The sequence below is a fragment of the Episyrphus balteatus genome, chromosome 1 (genome assembly GCF_945859705.1).
Source record: "Episyrphus balteatus chromosome 1, idEpiBalt1.1, whole genome shotgun sequence".
NCBI classification, from domain to species: domain Eukaryota; kingdom Metazoa; phylum Arthropoda; class Insecta; order Diptera; family Syrphidae; genus Episyrphus; species Episyrphus balteatus.
The window spans coordinates 265693-290111 of NC_079134.1; the positions used below are offsets into that span (position 1 = coordinate 265693).

The 24419-nt window shown below is 37.7% G+C and overlaps 1 protein-coding gene across 11 annotated transcripts in view; it reads left to right on the forward strand.

Moving 5' to 3' along the window:
- LOC129921017 (muscle-specific protein 300 kDa) overlaps nt 1-24419 on the forward strand; it is a 152407-nt gene that overhangs the window by 85860 nt on the left and 42128 nt on the right. For 6 of the 11 annotated variants that reach the window (XM_056002628.1, XM_056002627.1, XM_056002623.1 and 3 more), the window contains one exon: nt 1-24419. This exon is cut by the window's right edge and continues 3949 nt beyond it. The exons of the other annotated variants lie outside the window; for them this stretch is intronic. In XM_056002628.1, coding sequence (XP_055858603.1) covers nt 1-24419 — 24419 coding nt within the window. 11 annotated transcript variants of the gene reach the window in all.

Here is a 24419-nt window from a genome sequence, read left to right on the forward strand (position 1 = left end):
GCTTGTCGAACAACAATCGATGATATGAAACAAAAATATGATGTGATAGCTGCCTTATCTTATACACTGGATCCAAATTCAGTGGTTGCAACATCATCAGCTGTATCTATGCTCCTAAAACCATCGAAATTGGGTTTCACTTATGCTGAAGTGCTATCAGGTAGATCAAGTCCACTGCAGTTTGCAGTCAATCAGACGAAAGAACAAATTTCAAAACCCACCCAAAAGCCTATTGTTAGTTATAATATGCCTGAGCCACAGCATCAGCAACAATTTGAACTTACATATGAACAAGAGACATTTTTACTGCCATCGCAGCCACAACGACAACAACAAGAAACGATTGAAATAGTTGATAGTCGAACAAATAATTCAATGTATCAAGAAGTAGAACCAAAACGAGAAGAGATTCGTCATCAAGTTCCTTCACAGATGGTACAAGTCATTGAACCAAAACGAGAAGAGGTTCATCATCAAGTTCCTTCACAGATGGTACAAGTCATAGAGCCACCATCTTCACAACAAACTTCTAGTATAGAACAATTTATTGTCCAAGAAAAGTTATCAGCCAAACCACCACAACAAAAGCCTGAAACAAGGCGGGCAAGATCTCCTCGACGAAAATATTCTGCAAAATCCAAATCAGACAATACCACACAATTGCAATCGACTGAAACGAAAACTGGTTTGTATGTTCCAGTTGAATCTAGAGCCCGTTCAAGGAGCCCCATCTGGGCACCAGGATCCACATCTTACGCTGAAGTATTGCGTGGTGTTGAATTAGAACGACAAAGACAAGAAATGCTATTACAGCAATTCGGGGCAAAACACATTAGTCAAGAACAGCAAAGTCCGTCAGTGAGCATACCATCTCATGAAGTATTAACTTATGAAAAAGAAGACAAATTACCAGTTGAACAAGGAGCAACTTCATTAGATTACAATATTATCCAGCACGAAGTAGTCACAGAAAGTCTCCCACAGAAACAGTCTTCCTACCCCGAAGTGACAACTTACCAAGAAGAAAATTTCGAAGTATATCAGCCCACTCAGCCCATTCAAACCACTTTAACGTCTGATCAGTCTTCATGGCAATATTCTACCCAACAGGTGCAACCGAATTTCTATGAACAAATCTTACAGTATCAGCCCCAACAAGCTGCACCACAATCTGCCTATACAAATTACAATCTTACCCAATATCAACCGGGTTACCAAATTATTGGTCAGTCTATGACCGGTTACTATCAACAACCTGGTATTGATAGCTATCAGTATCAAACAACTGGTGCAAATATGATTTATTCTGATCAAACCCAATTATACTATCCCCAAGTTGAGGCCTTACCCTTAGATGTGAATACTATTAGGTATCAGCAGCAATCTGAACAGGAACTGGTTCCTTCAGCTGCGCTCAATGAACAAATTTTCCAATATCAACAGATTTCGTCCAAAACGGAACCAAGTGTGATCGAGCAAAACATTTCTACAATAACTAGTACAACAACACAGAGCACGGAAACATCAGTAAACTATGAAATAAATCAAGTCCCACATAGACAAGATTTACAAAACATTCAAATGTTGGAAACCGAATTACGACCCGACATAACATTCGGACAGTTCAGCATGAATGAAATAGATGTTGATATAATTAAAGATTCAAGTCCTATACGGATGGAAGAACAACCTCCAGTTCCTGAGCCACAACAACAGCAACATTATCAACAACAACAACATTACCAACAACAACAACAATTTACACAGATCCTTCCCATGGAAGCAGAATTAACAAAGCCACCTCAGACTTCAGTTTCTCAATTCCAACCCTCGCCACCTATTGAAAAAGTCGTTATAGATAAACCAAGTTCCTCAAACGGAAGTACATACGCAGAAGTATTATTTGGTCAAATGAGCACCTCAAATACGATGCAAGTTTTCCAGTCATCCAGCATTCAACAGCCAAGACAAACTACTATTGTAACTTCAGTAATAAAAGGCGAACAAAAAGCCGCTCAATATCCCAAAAGAGGGAAACTCGAAACAGCAGTTCAGTATCAATCGACAAGATATGTTCGAGATGAATTGCAACAAACTGTAACTACAACGAACACGGCATGGCAACAAGCAAAGTCTCCTTCCGTGGACTTTAAAGAAATTCAGAGAAGAGAGGACACATATGCTCCAATGCCAAAACCAAATAAGTCACGCTCGAAAAAGCAAATAGAAGAAAGGCAAGTAGTGCCATCAACCAATACGAAAGATATTCGAAAAACGAAGCAAAGTAAATATGTAGAGCCGGTTGTTTCTGAAGAAACTACCGCTACTACGGTTACAACTTCTAAAACAAATGTTGCAACAGCCAAGATAAGTAGTATTAAAGAAAAAACATCTTCAAAAGCTCATCCAAAACAACAACAACCAAAGGGGAGAGTTGAGCTTAAGGAAGAAGAAATAAGTATGATCAAACCTAAAGAAGTACTTTCAAAAAGCACTAAAATAGGTCCTACGGATACAGAATCTCAAATTTTTACAAAAACTGAAACTGAGAACGGTGCTGAGGAGAAGGAATCAAAGAGAAAACAACGTAAGAAGTCTCCGAAAGAAAGTGATCTAAAGTTAAGTGTGTCAGAATCTGTGCCTACGCCTTTGAAAGAATCAAAGAAAACGAAAAAGGATGTTGTTGATGATGTTAAAGAAGTTGAGACTAAGCCTCAAAAGACGAAAAATAATAACAAACCCGTTATCTCTAAACAAGACAAAAAAAAAACGAACACTGAAAGTCATCACGTTCAAACATCAAGTTCGGTAACATCTACGCTGATAATTGAACCACAAACGGTACAAATTAGGGAAATAGTTGAAGACTTTCCCATTTCTACGAGTGAAAGCTCGAAACAGCGACCAAACGATAACCAGAAATTAACTTTGAGCAAAGTATCAGGAGAAACTCCAATTCAAGCTCAAACAATTGAAATATCTGAAAGTCCAAGTGACCATGAAGTTCCCGACACTTCTTCCACAAATATTGTTAGAAAAACCGTGACAACAACTAGAAGAATTGTCAAAAAAATCAATGCCCAGGGTGAAGAAACAGTTGTTGAAGATGAACCACAAGTGGAAACATCTACTACTTCTGATGTACCCAGTACCAGAACGCAACTTGTTTCTGCTGAAACAGCGAGCACACAACAAGGAACCGGTGTTATTAAAACGACAACTACCACAACAAGAACTGTTAAACATATAAGTTCCCAGGGAAATACTGAAGAAGAACCGCACGTAGAAACATCTACGATTTCTGATACTTTCGTAACACAACCTGAAACAACTGAAACATCGAATACAACACAAGAAGGGGGTGTTGTTAAGACTACAACAACAAAGACTACAAGGATAACAAGAAAAACAACATCACAAGGAGGACATATTGTGGAGAGTGAACCACAAATATTGACCGAAGAAACAACTCACGAACTTCCCATTGAAAAGACTGTTGTTGAAACAACAAAGAAACATTCAAAATCTAAAAAGAATTCCAAGAAAACCGTTTCCCAAGAAATTCAAAATCAGACACAGACAAAGAAAATTGTTCCAGTGGAAGAAATGGATATTCCAACTGAAGAAATGGTGGCAGAATCTATTCCTCAAATCGAACCCCAAGTTCTTCCAACAGACGATACAGTGGTAAAAGTTACCGATACTGTTTCAAAACCAACCCCTGTTGATAAACCGAAGAAACACAAGAAAGAACCCCAAGTTATTCCAGTGACCGAAACAGAGGCTGTAAAAGAAACAAATAATATTTCGAAATCTATCCAAGTTGACAACCAGACGAAGCATATGAAAGAAGAAGAGGGTTTGAAAAATGTTATCGAAAATGTACAAATTCCTGCACAGCCCTTAGACTTTGAAGAAGTGAAAGTTTCTCCATTAGAAGTTGAAATTGAATCCCAAAAAAGAACTTTAAATTATCAAAGCCATTCTCAAACTTCTGAAAGCAGTTCTATCAAAAACACGATGGTAACAAAACGAACTATTACAAAGAGAATAACATCAGATGGCCAAGAAGTTATTGAAACTGTAGTTGAAGATGAACCAGATTTTGAAACTGCTACTACACATTCTATTCCAACAATCTCAGACACAAATATTAAAGAAGAAAATCCAATCGAGACTGAAAAGTCTTTGTCAATAGATACTCAACAGAACAACACTAACGAACAAAGTTGCACAACACATTCTTCAATTATATCTCAGGGAAATATTGTCAGAACAACAATTCTCAAATCAAAGAGAATAATCAAAAGAATAACTGCTGATGGAGAGGAAATTATTGAAAGTGTAGTTGAAGATGAGCCGCAAGTTGAAACAGTTGAAACCAAGATGAATCCTATTTCTTCCCAAACAGAAATATCATATGCTTCATCTCCACAAGTTGATAACTCAGAAACGGCACAAAGAGTTGGAGGAATTACAACTTCTTCTTCACTAGAACACAATATTTCAACGCAATCTGTCCAAAAAGGCTTTACTTCATTAACTTCACAAACTACTCATGGAAGCATTGTTAGAACGACAACCGTCAAAACTAGAAGAATTATTAAGAGAATCACAGCTGATGGTGAAGAAATTATAGAAAATGTTATTGAAGATGAGCCACAGATTGAAACAGTGGTTTCTGAGGTATCGCCGAGTGTGACAGTTACAAAAACTGATTCCACAATTTGGACTACAGAGCCTACGCAAGAAATTATTGTTGACTCTGCAGCTTCTGAAGATATATCTAATGTAGAAAACTATGAAGTAATTAGTTCTTCACCTGATCAAAAGGAAATCAATACTGAAACTATTTCAAAAACATTAGTCAATACAGTCAAGACTAATTCTGATCAAACTGAAAACACTATCGAAACAACTAAATTTGATATCGTAGAAACCAATGATAATAACGTTGAAAATGAACCTAAAGTTTCATTACCAATTTCGACCTCCGATGCAGTGACTGATGACAAAAATAGCGATAAAGTTCAAATTGTTTGCTTGGAAGAGGCGAATAACATTAGCGTTACAAAGCCTATTGAAACTTCAAATCTTTCCAGTGATAGCTATGGTCATATCGTAGACAATGACAAACACACGACTCTGACTCGAACGACAACACAATACACAACTGTTTCGACAAAAAGTACTCATACTCAAAATCCTTATCAAGTTGTTGTAGTTAGCGAAGAAGAATCAGATTTGTTGTTATCAAGAGGTAGAACACAAAAGATATCCCTGATTACTCACGAAGAAAAGCTAAAGAATCCACTTGTTCAAATGCATATGACATTACCAGATGTTACTTTAAAAATAAGAAATACCATAACTGAAGACGTTACATCTGCAAATTCAAATGTTGAGGCAGGAATAAATTATACCGAAACAACAGAAGATCAGTCTTTAGTCAGAAAGGAAGATTTAGGTAGGGCAGATAAGAGCTTGGAAAAACAGGAACAAGACAAGACAGACCAACCGTCAGAGGTTTCGAAACTCAATAAAAAGTCTATTATGCCAGATGATATGACTTCTGAAGAACAAGAGTTGTTTGAAGAGATTCAAAAGAAACTTTCCAAAAAAGATAAGAAAAAACGACCAAGTATACCGGAAGAATTCCGTAAAGTTAGTTTAGACATTGAGCCAGAGGTAAGAGAACCTAAAACCGAAACAATTGAGACAACTGAAAATTTGGATAAGAAAATTAGCATAAGTGAGGCATTTATTAGTGAGGAACGGAATCAAACAAGTGTTACTTCAACTGAACTCACTTCGATTCCGAAAACCGAGGAAGAAGATAAGGAAGTAGTTTCTAGGGATACAGAATCGTCTTTGCAACCCAAAGATCAACAACCACAAAGTTTGAATATCGTAACTAGCATTAGTCAGGAATTTAGGAGTGAAGAACAAAGCCATACAAGTGTTACTTCAAGTGTTCAAGAAGTATCTGAAAACGTAACATATACTTCTGATATCACTTTGATACCGAAAGCCGGAGAAGAATATCAGAAAATAGTTTGTAAGCAAACCGAATCGTCCTTGCAACCCCAAGATCAATTCCCAGAAGTCCAAGAAGAAGCGACGCAAGCTAATTTAATAGTTGATGTTCCCACTAAACACAACACAGACCTTAATTCAATTGTCCCAATTAACAATACCGATAACACTTCACAGACACAAAGTTTAATATTAGAAAGCGATAGGAGCGTAATTAAAGAAGAATTAAGTAGCTATACCAGTAATATATTAACATCAGCTAATCTTGCACCAGTACCTAGGCTAGCAATAACTCATGCCATTAAATGTTTTGAAGTGCCACGTTATGATTTAATGCTTTTAAATAGAGCAGAAGCTGTGTACTACAGGGTTTCTGGTAGAGAGGTAAAGAGTGAGCATATAGACGAAGTTGAATGTAAGATCCCGGAATCACCCAAACCCGATATAAAACAAGTGGAAAAAGTAGAGGTAAGCGTTATTTCATCAAATGCAGAAGCATTGCCTAACCATTATAGTTTCGAAGTCTCTTCATATGATACTTCTTTATTAAACAAGGCTGAACGCCAGTATGTAACCTTACTAACACAAAAGTATGCAATAGAAAAGAATTCCCTAGTAGATATAAATAATGTGACTCAAGAAGATGCCCCTGAAGAATCAATTTTGCTTAAATCAGAAAAAGAGATTGATACACTCGAAGAATCAAAATCAACACCAATAAAAACTCCAGTACAAGAAGAAGTTTTCCCAGAGTTAAGTGCATCGGTCAGCGAAATAGTTACTCAGGAAGTTGTTCAACAAATTGAGCAAAGTGTTACTGAAGTGTCAAAAACTCAGGCAGTTATAGAAACTGTAAAACATATTTCTTCAACAGACGAGAAAGTAGAAGAACCATCAAAACCTGATGTACCAGAAAAAACTAAAAAGGTTGATTATGTTGGTCTTCCTATTGATGATACAACAACTACATGGATGGATGTTCTCGATGAACCAATGGTATTTTCATCAGATGAGGAAGATAAAACTGAAAAACCAATAGCTGAAGAAAAAGAAGAGACAACAAATGGTATCAGTGAAGCTACTGAGAAGGTAACCGAAGTTGTCCAACAAATTGAGCAAACTATTTCAAATGTTGATGTTGCAAAAACCGAAATAATCACAGAAATTGAAGATCTTACTTCTTCGACAGTTACCAAAGTGGAAGAACCCTCAAAACCAATTGTTGAACAAGAAAAACCCAAGAAGGTTGATTATGTTGGTCTTCCCATTGACGAAACTGCCACTACTTGGATGGATGTCCTGGATGAACCAATGGTATTTTCATCAGATGAGGAAGATACACCTGAAAAACCAGTTGATGACGAAAAAGCTATCAGTGAACCTTCTGAGAAGGTAACCGAAGTCATCCAACAAATTGAGAAAACTAGTTCTAAAGTTGAAGTTGCGAAAACCGAAACAATCACAGAAATTGAAGATCTTACTTCTTCGACAGTTACCAAATTGGAAGAACCATCAAAACCAATTGTTGAACAAGAGAAACCCAAGAAAGTTGATTACGTTGGTCTTCCAATTGACGAAACTGCCACTACTTGGATGGATGTCCTGGAAGAACCAATAGTATTTTCATCAGATGAAGAAGATACACCTGAAAAACCAGTTGCTGACGGAAAAGAAGAGACAGCTAAAGCTATCAGTGAACCTTCTGAGAAGGTAACCGAAGTCATCCAACAAATTGAGCAAACTACTGACGTTGAAGTTGCGAAAACCGAAACAATCACAGAAATTGAAGATCTTACTTCTTCGACAGTTACCAAAGTGGAAGAACCATCAAAACCAATTGTTGAACAAGAAAAACCCAAGAAAGTTGATTATGTTGGTCTCCCAATTGACGAAACTGCCACTACTTGGATGGATGTCCTTGATGAGCCAATGGTATTTTCATCAGATGAGGAAGATACACCTGAAAAACCAGTTGCTGACGAAAAAGCTATCAGTGAACCTTCTGAGAAGGTAACCGAAGTCATCCAACAAATTGAGAAAACTAGTTCTAACGTTGAAGTTGCGAAGACCGGAACAATCACAGAAATTGAAGATCTTACTTCTTCGACAGTTACCAAATTGGAAGAACCATCAAAACCAATTGTTGAACAAGAGAAACCCAAGAAAGTTGATTACGTTGGTCTTCCAATTGACGAAACTGCCACTACTTGGATGGATGTCCTGGATGAACCAATGGTATTTTCATCAGATGAAGAAGATAAACCTGAAAAACCAGTTGCTGACGGAAAAGAAGAGACAGCTAAAGCTATCAGTGAACCTTCTGAGAAGGTAACCGAAGTCATCCAACAAATTGAGCAAACTACTGACGTTGAAGTTGCGAAAACCGAAACAATCACAGAAATTGAAGATCTTACTTCTTCGACAGTTACCAAAGTGGAAGAACCATCAAAACCAATTGTTGAACAAGAAAAACCCAAGAAAGTTGATTATGTTGGTCTCCCAATTGACGAAACTGCCACTACTTGGATGGATGTCCTTGATGAGCCAATGGTATTTTCATCAGATGAGGAAGATACACCTGAAAAACCAGTTGCTGACGAAAAAGCTATCAGTGAACCTTCTGAGAAGGTAACCGAAGTCATCCAACAAATTGAGAAAACTAGTTCTAAAGTTGAAGTTGCGAAAACCGAAACAATCACAGAAATTGAAGATCTTACTTCTTCGACAGTTACCAAATTGGAAGAACCATCAAAACCAATTGTTGAACAAGAGAAACCCAAGAAAGTTGATTACGTTGGTCTTCCAATTGACGAAACTGCCACTACTTGGATGGATATCCTGGATGAACCAATGGTATTTTCATCAGATGAAGAAGATACACCTGAAAAACTAGTTGCTGACGGAAAAGAAGAGACAGCTAAAGCTATCAGTGAACCTTCTGAGAAGGTAACCGAAGTCATCCAACAAATTGAGCAAACTACTAACGTTGAAGTTGCGAAAACCGAAACAATCACAGAAATTGAAGATCTTACTTCTTCGACAGTTACCAAAGTGGACGAACCATCAAAACCAATTTTTGAACAAGAAAAACCCAAGAAAGTTGATTATGTTGGTCTCCCAATTGACGAAACTGCCACTACTTGGATGGATGTCCTGGATGAACCAATGGTATTTTCATCAGATGAGGAAGATACACCTGAAAAACCAGTTGCTGAAGAAAAAGAAAAGACAACAAAAGTTATCAGTGAACCTTCTGAGAAGGTAACCGAAGTTGTGCAACGAATTGAGAAAACCATTTCAAATGTTGAAGTTGCAAAAACCGAAATAATCACAGAAATTGAAGATCTTACTACTTCAACAGTTACCAAAGTAAAAGAACCATCAAAACCAACAGTTGAAGAAGAAAAGCCAGAGAAAACGCTAGTTGCCAGTGAACCTTCTGAGAAGGTAATCGAAGTCGTCCAACAAATCGAGCAAACTACTACAAATGTTGACGTTACTAAAGTTAAAGAACCATCAAAACCAATTGTTGAACAAGAAAAACCTAAGAAGGTTGACTATGTTGGTCTTCCAATTGATGAAACTGCCACTACCTGGATGGATGTCCTTGATGAGCCAATGGTATTTTCATCAGATGAGGAAGATACGCCTGAAAAACTAGTTGCTGAAGAAAAAGAAGAGACAACAAAAGTTATCAGTGAACTCTCTGAGAAGGTAACCGAAGTTGTCCAACAAATTGAGCAAACTACCTCAAATGTTGATTTTGCGAAAACCGAAATAGTTACAGAAATTGAAGATCTCACTTCTTCTACACTTACCAAAGTAGAAAAACCATCAAAACCAATTGTTGAACAAGAAAAACCCAAGAAAGTTGATTATGTTGGTCTCCCAATTGACGAAACTGCCACTACCTGGATGGATGTCCTTGATGAGCCAATGGTAATTTCATCAGATGAAGAAGATACACCTGAAAAACCAGTTGCTGACGAAAAAGAAGAGACAACTAAAGCTACCATTGTACCTTCTGAGAAGGTAACCGAAGTCATCCAACAAATTGAGCAAACTAATTCTAACGTTGAAGTTGCGAAGACCGGAACAATCACAGAAATTGAAGATCTTATTTCTTCGATAGTTACCAAAGTAGAAGAACCATCAAAACCAACAGTTGAAGAAGAAAAGCCAGAAACAACGCAAGTTGCCAGTGAATCTTCTGAGAAGGTAACCGAAGTCGTCCAACAAAACGAGCAACTTACTACAAATGTTGAAGTTGTTAAAACCGAAACGGTCACAGAAATCGAAGATATTCCTTCCTCCACAGTAACTAAAGTTGAAGAATCATCAAAACCGATTGCTGAACAAGAAAAACCCAAGAAGGTTGATTATGTTGGTCTCCCCATTGACGAAACTGCCACTACCTGGATGGAAGTCCTTGATGAGCCAATGGTATTTTCATCAGATGAAGAAGATTCTCATAAAAAATCTGTTGCTGATGAAAAAGAAATGGAAATTATCAGTCCATCACCTGAGGAATTAGCTCTTCAGCAAGTTGTTGAATTAAGTGAACCAGCTACTACGATTCAAACTAATATCCAGCACATTACAAACATCATTAGTGAAGAAAAACGTATTATTACAACCGATACTCGAAAAATTGTTATGGAAAACGAACACGGTCAACCTATTTACGAATTTACAATGCCTCAGAGACCAAGCCAGCAAACAGATTTCATTCCACCTTTACATGATGAGAAACTAGTGATTGACACATGGTCAAGTGTTCTTGAAGATTCTGTTCCTGTAAGTAGTGTTCCAACGTTTTCGAAACTATCAGCCGATGCTCCAGAGTTTACACCAGCATTCATGCGTAACATACAGGTAAACAAAACGGAAGACTTCTTGTCTTCTGAGAGGAACGTGAGCATTTCTGCACCTAAGTCAGAATCAAAATCATTATATTCCAACAATGTCAAAATTTCTGAAACACCGTTCCAAATTTCATCGAAAGAGAAACCAAAAGAGCATAGCATTGTGGAAAGTAACGTACCCGAAGTTCATTCAACTTTAGTTACAGTGAAAAAGAACGTTCAAAAGCAGGCTCAAGATGGCAAGAGCTATGCTGATATACTCTTTAGTCAATACAACCCTCCATCCCAGGATACTTTAGGTCCCTCAGTTGTCAAACCTGAAACAAATAAATATATCAAAAATGATGCGAAGGTTAGTAGTAGACCGGAACCTCAACATAAGACTAAGAAACCATTAGAAGATACTAATAAGACAACCGTCGAAATCACTGACGTACAACCAAAGCGAAAACCCAAGAAGCCAAAATCGAGCCATAATGTTCAAAAAGAAGTTAAACCTTTGATCGCAGAAGAAGAAAATGTTTCCGTACCACAAATTAAGGTTGAAGAAAAATTAGAATCAACCGTTATAGAACAGATTGATATTGTTCCAGATCCATTTTCTTGGGCATCCATTGTGAGTCGGCCTGGAGAATGGATTGATGATATTCCTAAGAAAAAAGAAATTATCGAAAAGATTGAAATAGTGGATGATGTCAAGAAAACTGAGAAGAAGAAGAAAAAGAAGACAGAATCTAAAAAGAAGGAAAAACCAGCAAAGAAGCCTTCCGAAGTTGTAAATTGGGACGAAAATATCATTGAAACAAACAAATCAACTTCAGATTCCGAGGGAATAGTACAAGAATCCCCGGTACTTACGGAAGAAAAAACCATTTCCAGTTTAACTAGCAGTCCAATTGAAGACCAAAAAACAGAAGAAGTTACAAAAACAGAATCGTTTACTTGGGCATCATTGGTTCGAAAGCCAGGAGAGTGGCAAGATGATATTGTCCACCGTAGAACTGAGCAAGTGAAAGAGAAGCCTAAAAAATCTGATTCCGTACGAGGTAAAATCGAGAAAGTTAAACCGCACTCAACAAGTCCCAGCGACAGTGATGAAACAAATAAACCTGTAAGCAATGTCAACAACAGACCTGGTAGACAACATCGTACACAAAAACCAACAAAAACTCATAAAGCAAGACGTGAACCTGAGGTGGTGTTGTCTCAAGAAACCGAACATACTCCACTGGTATCTAGTGATAGTGAAGGAAGCTTACAGCGTAAGAATGAATCTATTCCTATCGTTGAATCAACTAAAACAGAAGAAGCTATTGATGTTGGATTGACATGGGCTAAGGTAGCCAGTCAAATTGATTCTTGGACCGAAATTGAGCCCAAAAAAGAAGACAAGCCCATAGTGGCTGATGAAAAACGTGTCAAAGAAGTTAGCAAAAAGGCCAAAAAGCCCAAAAGAACCGTTGCTACCCGACCAGAACGTGACGCAAATTCTGATCATTCTCCAGTTTCTGCACCAAAGCCAGTGGCTGTGACTGAAGAAGTTGAATCACCAAAGGTCTTAAAACCAATAGAACCACAACGTGTTGAAAAAGTTTCTGAAATAATTTATAAGACATCTGAGCCAACTTGGGCATCCATTGTCAGTACGCAGACAACTGTTACTAAACAGGTTTCTGAAGCTCAGCCTGCAAAACCTTTGAAGAAACCCAAAGAGAAGCCAATTCTTGATACAAAGCCTATTCAAATGTCAAAACAGGTACAAAGCAAAGTAATAAAAAAACCAAGAGTTGAAGAAGTGAAACCTGTCGAAGAATTCAAACCAGTGCAAAAACCAACTGCTCCAATTCCTAGACCTGTTGAAGAAAAGCCATCAAAACAAAAAGAAGAGCCGGTACCTATTGAAGTCGATGACTCTCAAGACGTGATCACAAGCAAGTCATGGGCTGAGCTTTTGGAGGATGAGTTTGATGACTTTGAAGACGAAGTTAGTGCACCTCAAGCTCCATTTGTAGTTAAATTTGAGAATCTTGAACCTGAAGATCTTCCAGAAACAGAAGATACTTGCATTCCTGAAAAAGAGAATCTGATCGTTGATGAAAATCTTTCTATTGAACGATCTGTTGATGGCTGTGATGTTTCGGAACGAGAAGAAACTCTTCCAATAGAACCAATAAAGAACTTAGTTGTAAGGAAGGAAGATACAACTGATACAGTGACTTCTCCAATCTTAGAAACCCAAGCAGCAATTCCTATTTCTGAAACAAGTAAATTCATTGAAAGTGAGAAGCAGCATACAACGATACCTCAAATAAAAACTGAATCGCTACCAGCCTCTGAAGAACATGTAGTAAAAGAAAAGCTTGAAACATCGATTGGTGAAGGTGAACTTAAGCTAAAAGAAGAAATGTTTGAATCAACAATTGACAAATCACTACCAAGCATGCTTTCACCCATCGATTCAGATTACAGTAATTTTAATTTTTGGAAAAATGCACCTGAAGAAATATCAGACCTTGAACCTGTTCCCAAAAAAGAACGAAAGGTATCATGGTCAACTAATTTAATTCAAGTTATTACGGAGAAGAATGAAGATAACTCTATTTATGATGAAACATCAGCGGAATCAACAAACATATCATTGGAACTTCCAACTCTTACCGAAAACGTAGTATCTGATATTTGTTCATATGAACCTGCTCTACATAGTGATGAACAAAACGTTGTCAAAATTGTTCCTTCTTATGAGGAGAAGACTAGTGAAACAACAATTGTGAAAGAAATTAAGGAATTTGAAAGCAATAATATTGATACTTCATTGGAAGACGAAATGATAGTAAAAACAGAGCCGGTTCAAACTGCCGCAACTTATGATTCTGAAATAGAGAAAGAGAAGAATGCTGATGAAGATGAAGTAAAATCAATTGGTGTTGCTGTAGGTAACACAGAACACTTAGTAAACCAAACAATCACCCAAACTTCATGGTCAGTAATTTCAACAACTAGCGAATTTACTAACAATCAACAAACCAAAGTCGAAGAAGATCGCAAGCCTAACATCACAGATGTCACAGAAGAAAAGAAAGTTGATTCACCTGAAATAAAACAGAAAGAAGTGGTTTCTGAAGTCGTCGTCGTTGATAAAAACCCAACTGTTGAACTTGAGGAATCAATCACAGAACTTCAAACAACCGTTGAACCACAGAAGACTACTAAAAATAAGTCGAAAAAGAAGAAGGCCACTGATACTTCTGTAGATAAGGAAGTTATTCCCGTAGAAGAAAAGCCAGTTGATGTATCTGAACCTGAGAAAACAGACACCACTACCGAGCAATCTTCCTGGTCAACTATTGTCAAGACAACTACTACTGAATTCATTCCAACTGAACAACCGAAACGTACTGAAGTCGTTCTTGAAGAAGAACCAGTGGTATCTGAACTCGTCGTTGATGAAAAACCAACTGCTGAACTTGAGAAACCGATAATAGAACCTCAAACAATTGTTGAACCACAGAAGGTAACTAAAAATAAGTCGAAAAAGAAGAAGACCACTGATACTTCTGTAGATAAGGAAGTTATTCCCGTAGAAGAAAAGCCAGTTGATGTATCTGAACCTGAAAAACAAGAAGCACCAGCCGAGCAATCTTCAACTTCCTGGTCAACTATTGTTAAGACTACCACTACTGAATTTATATCTGCTGAACAATCGCATGTTCCACAGCCCACAATTAGAAAGGAAACAATTGTATCTGAATTCGTCGTTGATGAAAAACCAACTCTTGAAGTTGAGGAACCGATCACAGAACCTCAAACAATTGTTGAACCACAGAAGCCAACTAAAAATAAGTCGAAAAAGAAGAAGACCACTGATACTTCTGTAGATAAGGAAGTTATTCCCGTAGAAGAAAAGCCAGTTTATGTATCTGAACCTGAAAAACCAGACACCACTACCGAGCAATCTTCAACTTCCTGGTCAACTATTGTTAAGACTACCACTACTGAATTTATATCTGCTGAACAATCGCATGTTCCACAACCCACAATTAGAAAGGAAACAATTGTATCTGAATTCGTCGTTGATGAAAAACCAACAGCTGAACTAAAGGAACCGATAACAGAACCTCAAACAATTGTTGAACCACAGAAGCCAACTAAAAATAAGTCTAAGAAAAAGAAGACTTCTGATTCATCTGTAGATAAGGAAGTTATTCCCGTAGAAGAAAAGCCAGCTGATGTATCTGAACCTGAAAAACCAGACACCACTACCGAGCAATCTTCCTGGTCAACTATTGTCAGGACAACTACTACTGAATTCATTCCAACTGAACAACCGAAACGTACTGAAGTCGTTCTTGTAGAAGAACCAGTGGTATCTGAACTCGTCGTTGATGAAAAACCAACTGCTGAACTTAAGGAACCGATAACAGAACCTATAACAATTGTTGAACCACAGAAGCCAACTAAAAATAAGTCGAAAAAGAAGAAGACCACTGATACTTCTGTAGATAAGGAAGTTATTCCCGTAGAAGAAAAGCTAGTTGATGTATCTGAACCTGAAAAACCAGACACCACTACCGAGCAATCTTCAACTTCCTGGTCAACTATTGTTAAGACTACCACTACTGAATTTATATCTGCTGAACAATCGCATGTTCCACAACCCACAGTTAGAAAGGAAACAATTGTATCTGAATTCGTCGTTGATGAAAAACCAAAAGCTGAACTTAAGGAACCGATAACAGAACCTCAAACAATTGTTGAACCACAGAAGCCAACTAAAAATAAGTCTAAGAAAAAGAAGACTACTGATTCATCTGTAGATAAGGAAGTTATTCCCGTAGAAGAAAAGCCAGTTGATGTATCTGAACCTGAAAAACATGACGCACCTACTGAGCAAACTTCTACTTCCTGGTCAACTATTGTTAAGACTACCACTACTGAATTTATATCTGCTGAACAATCGCATGTTCCACAACCCACAATTAGAAAGGAAACAATTGTATCTGAATTCGTCGTTGATGAAAAATCAACAGCTGAACTTAAGGAACCGATAACAGAACCTCAAACAATTGTTCAACCACAGAAGCCAACTAAAAATAAGTCTAAGAAAAAGAAGACTTCTGATTCATCCGTAGATAAGGAAGTTATTCCCGTAGAAGAAAAGCCAGTTGATGTATCTGAACCTGAAAAACCAGACACCACTACCGAGCAATCTTCCTGGTCAACTATTGTCAAGACAACTACTACTGAATTCATTCCAACTGAACAACCGAAATGTACTGAAGTCGTTCTTGTAGAAGAACCAGTGGTTTCTGAACTCGTCGTTGATGAAAAACCAACTGCTGAACTTGAGGAACCGATAACAGAACCTATAACAATTGTTGAACCACAGAAGCCAACTAAAAATAAGTCGAAAAAGAAGAAGACCACTGATACTTCTGTAGATAAGGAAGTTATTCCCGTTGAAGAAAAGCCAGTTGATGTATCTGAACCTGAAAAACCAGACACCACTACCGAGCAATCTTCCTGGTCAACTATTGTCAAGACAACTACTACTGAATTCATTCCAACTGAACAATCGAAACGTACTGAAGTCGTTCTTGTAGAAGAACCAGTGGTATCTGAACTCGTCGTTGATGAAAAACCAACTGCTGAACTTGAGGAACCGATAACAGAACCTATAACAATTGTTGAACCACAAAAGCCAACTAAAAATAAGTCGAAAAAGAAGAAGACCACTGATACTTCTGTAGATAAGGAAGTTATTTCCGTAGAAGAAAAGCCAGTTGATGTATCTGAACCTGAAAAACCAGACACCACTACCGAGCAATCTTCAACTTCCTGGTCAACTATTGTTAAGACTACCACTACTGAATTTATATCTGCTGAACAATCGCATGTTCCACAACCCACAATTAGAAAGGAAACAATTGTATCTGAATTCGTCGTTGATGAAAAACCAAAAGCTGAACTTAAGGAACAGATAACAGAACCTCAAACAATTGTTGAACCACAGAAGCCAACTAAAAATAAGTCTAAGAAAAAGAAGACTACTGATTCATCTGTAGATAAGGAAGTTATTCCCGTAGAAGAAAAGCCAGTTGATGTATCTGAACCTGAAAAACATGACGCACCTACTGAGCAAACTTCTACTTCCTGGTCAACTATTGTTAAGACTACCACTACTGAATTTATATCTGCTGAACAATCGCATGTTCCACAACCCACAATTAGAAAGGAAACAATTGTATCTGAATTCGTCGTTGATGAAAAATCAACAGCTGAACTTAAGGAACCGATAACAGAACCTCAAACAATTGTTGAACCACAGAAGCCAACTAAAAATAAGTCTAAGAAAAAGAAGACTTCTGATTCATCCGTTGATAAGGAAGTTATTCCCGTAGAAGAAAAGCCAGTTGATGTATCTGAACCTGAAAAACCAGACACCACTACCGAGCAATCTTCCTGGTCAACTATTGTCAAGACAACTACTACTGAATCCATTCCAACTGAACAACCGAAACGTACTGAAGTCGTTCTTGTAGAAGAACAAGTGGTTTCTGAACTCGTCGTTGATGAAAAACCAACTGCTGAACTTGAGGAACCGATAACAGAACCTATAACAATTGTTGAACCACAGAAGCCAACTAAAAATAAGTCGAAAAAGAAGAAGACCACTGATACTTCTGTAGATAAGGAAGTTATTCCCGTAGAAGAAAAGCCAGTTGATGTATCTGAACCTGAAAAACCAGACACCACTACCGAGCAATCTTCCTGGTCAACTATTGTCAAGACAACTACTACTGAATTCATTCCATCTGAACAACCGAAACGTACTGAAGTCGTTCTTGTAGAAGAACCAGTGGTATCTGAACTCGTCGTTGATGAAAAACCAACTGCTGAACTTGAGGAACCGATAACAGAACCTATAACAATTGTTGAACCACAGAAGCCAACTAAAAATAAGTCGAAAAAGAAGAAGACCACTGATACTTCTGTAGAAAAGGAAGTTATTCCCGTAGAAGAAAAGTCAGTTGATGTATCTGAACCTGAAAAACATGACTCACCTTCCCAGCAACCTTCAACTTCCTGGTCAACTATTGTTAAGACTACCACTACTGAATTTATATCTGCTGATCAATCGAATATTTCACAACCCACAATTAGAAAGGAAACAGTTGTAACTGAAATCGTCGTTGATGAAAAACCAACAGCTGAACTTAAGGAACCGATAACAGAACCTCAAACAATTGTTGAACCACAGAAGCCACCTAAAAATAAGTCTAAGAAAAAGAAGACTACTGATTCATCCGTAGATAAGGAAGTTATTCCCGTAGAAGAAAAGCCAGTTGATGTATCTGAACCTGAAAAACCAGACACCACTACCGAGCAATCTTCAACTTCCTGGTCAACTATTGTCAAGACAACTACTACTGAATTCATTCCAACTGCACAACCGAAACGTACTGAAGTCGTTCTTGTAGAAGAACCAGTGGTATCTGAACTCGTCGTTGATGAAAAACCAACTGCTGAACTTGAGGAACAGATAACAGAACCTATAACAATTTTTGAGCCACAGAAGCCAACTAAAAATAAGTCGAAAAAGAAGAAGGCCACTGATACTTCTGTAGATAAGGAAGTTATTCCCGTAGAAGAAAAGCCAGTTGATGTATCTGAACCTGAAAAACATGACGCACTTACTGAGCAAACTTCTACTTCCTGGTCAACTATTGTTAAGACTAGCACTACTGAATTTATATCTGCTGAACAATCGCATGTTCCACAACCCACAACTAGAAAGGAAACTATTGTATCTGAATTCGTCGTTGATGAAAAACCAACAGCTGAACTTAAGGAACCGATAACAAAACCTCAAACAATTTTTGAACCACAGAAGCCACCTAAAAATAAGTCTAAGAAAAAGAAGACTACTGATTCATCCGTAGATAAGGAAGTTATTCCCGTAGAAGAAAAGCCAGTTGATGTATCTGAACCTGAAAAACCAGACACCACTACCGAGCAATCTTCAACTTCCTGGTCAACTATTGTTAAGACTACCACTACTGAATTTATATCTGCTGAACAATCGCATGTTCCACAACCCACAATTAGAAAGGAAACAATTGTATCTGAATTCGTCGTTGATGAAAAACCAACTCTTGAAGTTGAGGAACCGATCACAGAACCTCAAACAATTGTTGAACCACAGAAGCCAACTAAAAATAAGTCGAAAAAGAAGAGGACCACTGATACTTCTGTAGAGAAAGAAGTTATTTCCGTAGAAGAAAAGCCAGTTGATGTATCTGAACCTGAAAAACCAGACACCACTACCGAGCAATCTTCAACTTCCTGGTCAACTATTGTTAAGACTTCCACTTCTGAATTTATATCTGCTGAACAATCGCATGTTCCTCAACCCACAATTAGAAAGGAAAAAATTGTATCTGAATTCGTCGTTGATGAAAAACGTACTTTTGAAGTTGAGAAAATGATCACAGAACCTCATACAATTGTTGAACCACAGAAGCCAACTAAAAATAAGTCGAAAAAGAAGAAGACCACTGATACTTCTGTAGATAAGGAAGTTATTCCCGTAGAAGAAAAGGCAGTTGATGTATCTGAACCTGAAAAACCAGACACCACTACCGAGCAATCTTCAACTTCCTGGTCAACTATTGTCAAGACTACTACTACTGAATTCATTCCAACCGAACAACCGAAACGTACTGAAGTCGTTCTTGTAGAAGAACCAGTGGTATCTGAACTCGTCGTTGATGAAAAATCAACTGCTGAACTTGAGGAACCGATAACAGAACCTCAAACAATTGTTGAACCACAGAAACCAACTAAAAATAAGTCTAAAAAGAAGAAGGCCACTGATACTTCTGTAGATAAGGAAGTTATTCCCGTAGAAGAAAAGCCAGTTGCTGTATCTGAACCTGAAAAACAAGACACTACCGAGCAATCTTCAACTTCCTGGTCAACTATTGTTAAGACTACCACTACTGAATTTATATCTGCTGAACAATCGCATGTTCCACAACCCACAATTAGAAAGGAAACAATTGTATCTGAATTCGTCGTTGATGAAAACCCCACTCTTGAAGTTGAGGAAACGATCACAGAACCTCAAACAATTGTTGAACCACAGAAGCCAACTAAAAATAAGTCTAAGAAGAAGAAGGCCACTGATACTTCTGTTGATAAGGAAGTTATTCCCGTAGAAGAAAAGCCAGTTGATGTATCCGAACCTGAAAAACCAGACACCACTACCGAGCAATCTTCAACTTCCTGGTCAACTATTGTCAAGACTACTACTACTGAATTCATTCCAACTGAACAACCGAAACGTACTGAAGTCGTTTTTGTAGAAGAACCAGTGGTATCTGAACTCGTCGTTGATGAAAAACCAACTGCTGAACTTAAGGAACCGATAACAGAACCTCAAACAATTGTTGAACCACAGAAGCCAACTAAAAATAAGTCGAAAAAGAAGAAGACCACTGATACTTCTATAGATAAGGAAGTTATTCCCGTAGAAGAAAAGCCAGTTGATGTATCTGAACCTGAAAAACCAGACACCACTACCAAGCAATCTTCAACTTCCTGGTCAACTATTGTTAAGACTACCACTACTGAATTTATATCTGCTGAACAATCGCATGTTCCACAACCCACAATTAGAAAGGAAACAATTGTATCTGAATTCGTCGTTGATGAAAAACCAACTCTTGAAGTTGAGGAACCAATCACAGAACCTCATACAATTGTTGAACCACAGAAGCCAACTAAAAATAAGTCGAAAAAGAAGAAAACCACTGATACTTCTGTAGATAAGGAAGTTATTCCCGTAGAAGAAAAGCCAGTTGATGTATCTGAACCTAAAAAACCAGACACCACTACCGAGCAATCTTCCTGGTCAACTATTGTCAAGACAACTACTACTGAATTCATTCCAACTGAACAACCGAAACGTACTGAAGTCGTTCTTGTAGAAGAACCAATGGTATCTGAACTCGTCGTTGATGAAAAACCAACTGCTGAACTTGAGGAACCGATAACAGAACCTCAAACAATTGTTGAACCACAGAAACCAACTAAAAATAAGTCTAAAAAGAAGAAGGCCACTGATACTTCTGTAGATAAGGAAGTTATTCCCGTAGAAGAAAAGCCAGTTGCTGTATCTGAACCTGAAAAACCAGACACTACCGAGCAATCTTCAACTTCCTGGTCAACTATTGTTAAGACTACCACTACTGAATTTATATCTGCTGAACAATCGCATGTTCCACAACCCACAATTAGAAAGGAAACAATTGTATCTGAATTCGTCGTTGATGAAAACCCCACTCTTGAAGTTGAGGAAACGATCACAGAACCTCAAACAATTGTTGAACCACAGAAGCCAACTAAAAATAAGTCTAAGAAGAAGAAGGCCACTGATACTTCTGTTGATAAGGAAGTTATTCCCGTAGAAGAAAAGCCAGTTGATGTATCTGAACCTGTAAAACCAGACACCACTACCGAGCAATCTTCAACTTCCTGGTCAACTATTGTCAAGACTACTACTGAATTCATTCCAACTGAACAACCGAAACGTACTGAAGTCGTTTTTGTAGAAGAACCAGTGGTATCTGAACTCGTCGTTGATGAAAAACCAACTGCTGAACTTGAGGAACAGATAACAGAACCTATAACAATTGTTGAGCCACAGAAGCCAACTAAAAATAAGTCGAAAAAGAAGAAGACCACTGATACTTCTGTAGATAAGGAAGTTATTCCCGTAGAAGAAAAGCCAGTAGATGTATCTGACCCTGAAAAACCAGACACCACTACCGAGCAATCTTCAACTTCCTGGTCAACTATTGTTAAGACTACCACTACTGAATTTATATCTGCTGAACAATCGCATGTTCCACAACCCACAATTAGAAAGGAAACAATTGTATCTGAATTCGTCGTTGATGAAAAACCAACTCTTGAAGTTGAGGCACCGATCACAGAACCTCATACAATTGTTGAACCACAGAAGCCAACTAAAAATAAGTCGAAAAAGAAGAAGACCACTGATACTTCTGTAGATAAGGAAGTTATTCCCGTAGAAGAAAAGCCAGTTGATGTATCTGAACCTAAAAAACATGACGCACCTACTGAGCAAACTTCTACTTCCTGGTCAACTATTGTTAAGACTACCACTACTGAATTTATATCTGCTGAACAATCGCATGTTCCACAACCCACAACTAGAAAGGAAACAATTGCATCTGAATTCGTCGTTGATGAAAAACCAACAGCTGAACTTAAGGAACCGATAACAGAACCTCAAACAATTGTTGAACCACAGAAGCCAACTAAAAATAAGTCGAAAAAGAAGAAGACCACTGATACTTCTGTAGATAAGGAAGTTATTCTCGTAGAAGAAAAGCCAGTTGATGTATCTGAACCTGAAAAACCAGACACCACTACCGAGCAATCTTCAACTTCCTGGTCAACTATTGTTAAGACTACCACTACTGAATTTATATCTGCTGAACAATCGCATGTTCCACAACCAACAATTAGAAAGGAAACAATTGTATCTGAATTCGTCGTTGATGAAAAACCAACAGCTGAACTTAAGGAACCGATAACAGAACCTCAAACAATTGTTGAACCACAAAAGCCAACTAAAAATAAGTCTAAGAAAAAGAAGACTACTGATTCATCCGAAGATAAGGAAGTTATTCCCGTAGAAGAAAAGCCAGTTGATGTATCTGAACCTGAAAAACCAGACACCACTACCCAGCAATCTTCAACTTCCTGGTCAACTATTGTCAAGACTACTACTACTGAATTCATTCCAACTGAACAACCGAAACGTACTGAAGTCGTTCTTGTAGAAGAACCAGTGGTATCTGAACTCGTCGTTGATGAAAAACCAACTGCTGAACTTAAGGAACCGATAACAGAACCTCAAACAATTGTTGAACCACAGAAGCCAACTAAAAATAATTCTAAGAAGAAGAAGACCACTGATATTTCTGTAGATAAGGAAGTTATTCCCGTAGAAGAAAAGCCAGTTGATGTATCTGAACCTGAAAAACAAGAAGCACCAGCCGAGCAATCTTCAACTTCCTGGTCAACTATTGTTAAGACTACTACTACTGAATTCATCTCTGCTGAACAATCAAAACTTCCAGAACCATCAGTTAAATATGAGTTAGATGTATCTGAAGTTCTCGTTGCTAAAAAACCATCTGAACCTGAGGAACAAGAAACAGAATCTGAAATATTTGAAACACAGAACTCTACTTCTGTAGAAGAGGAAGTTGTCCCCATAGAAGAAATTGATACAAACTTCACTTCTTTAAAAACAACATCTTGGTCAGATATGGTTGATGAAGAAACTATTGAAGAGGAAAAATCAAAAGAAACTGTGAAACAGATTGAAACTGTCATCCGTGAACAAGAAATTTCCAAGCCTAAATCCAAAAAAATGAAGCCAGTATCGATTGATGATTCTGTTTCTGAAACGGATCAAATGAAATCATGGAAACATAAATCCAAAAAGGAAAAAATAGACACATTGAAGAAAGAAGAAACTGAAGACCAAAAGCCGATACATGTCGAGAGGCCTGTATCTAAAAAAGACACAAGTAGAACAATAACTCCAGCTCCAATTCCAGCACCTCAATTAATGTCTTGGTCATCTATTGTGCAACAAAATATTGAGAAACCAACAGTCAGTCAAATTGAAAGAAAAGTGCAAGAATCCAAACAAATAATCAAGGCACCAAAAGCTCCTGAAGAATCACAACCTGATTCTGTTATTGTTAAACAAACCTCCGACTTTATTTCTTCGGAACAAAAAGAAGTTTCCAAGTTTGATGGAGGCAAGAACGTGTTTAGAGAAAGATTCGAGACAATTGATGAATTCGATAAGTCGAAGGACTTACATGTTATAAGTGAAACATCTGCTAAACATAAACCAAAGGATCAAAAGCCCAAGGAACAGAAACGAAAAATGACACCAAATGAAGTTATTAAATCTTCTCCTGCTCAACAATTCGAATCGCATGAACAACTTGTTCCTAGTGGCTTAGATATTTCCTTGGCTCAAAGAAATACATATTCATTATCTGTATTAGTGAACCAAACTCACGAACTTATTGAAAGTGAAAAACAAAAAGTACCGGATAAGATAATTTCTTCAACAATAACGCCTTCAATAGAAGAAGTCGATATAACTATTAAAGACCATCTTGTATCTGAGCCTGTGATCAGCTTTGCTTCTCAGACGGAACATCCTGAAGAAAACGAAGACAAACATCCAAGTGAAAAATCAGTCAGGCATTCAGAAAAGCATAAGCCTGAAAATTGGAAGAGGGAGAAAAAGCCCAAGAAGTCGGATACCGTTGAACTTGTTGCATCAAAGGAAGACATTCCATCTAAAGAACCTAATGAACAAACGAAACCAAACGTTTGGAAACTAAGTGAAACGTATGCTGAAATTGTAAGAAAATCCGGATCTGCTAGTGAGCC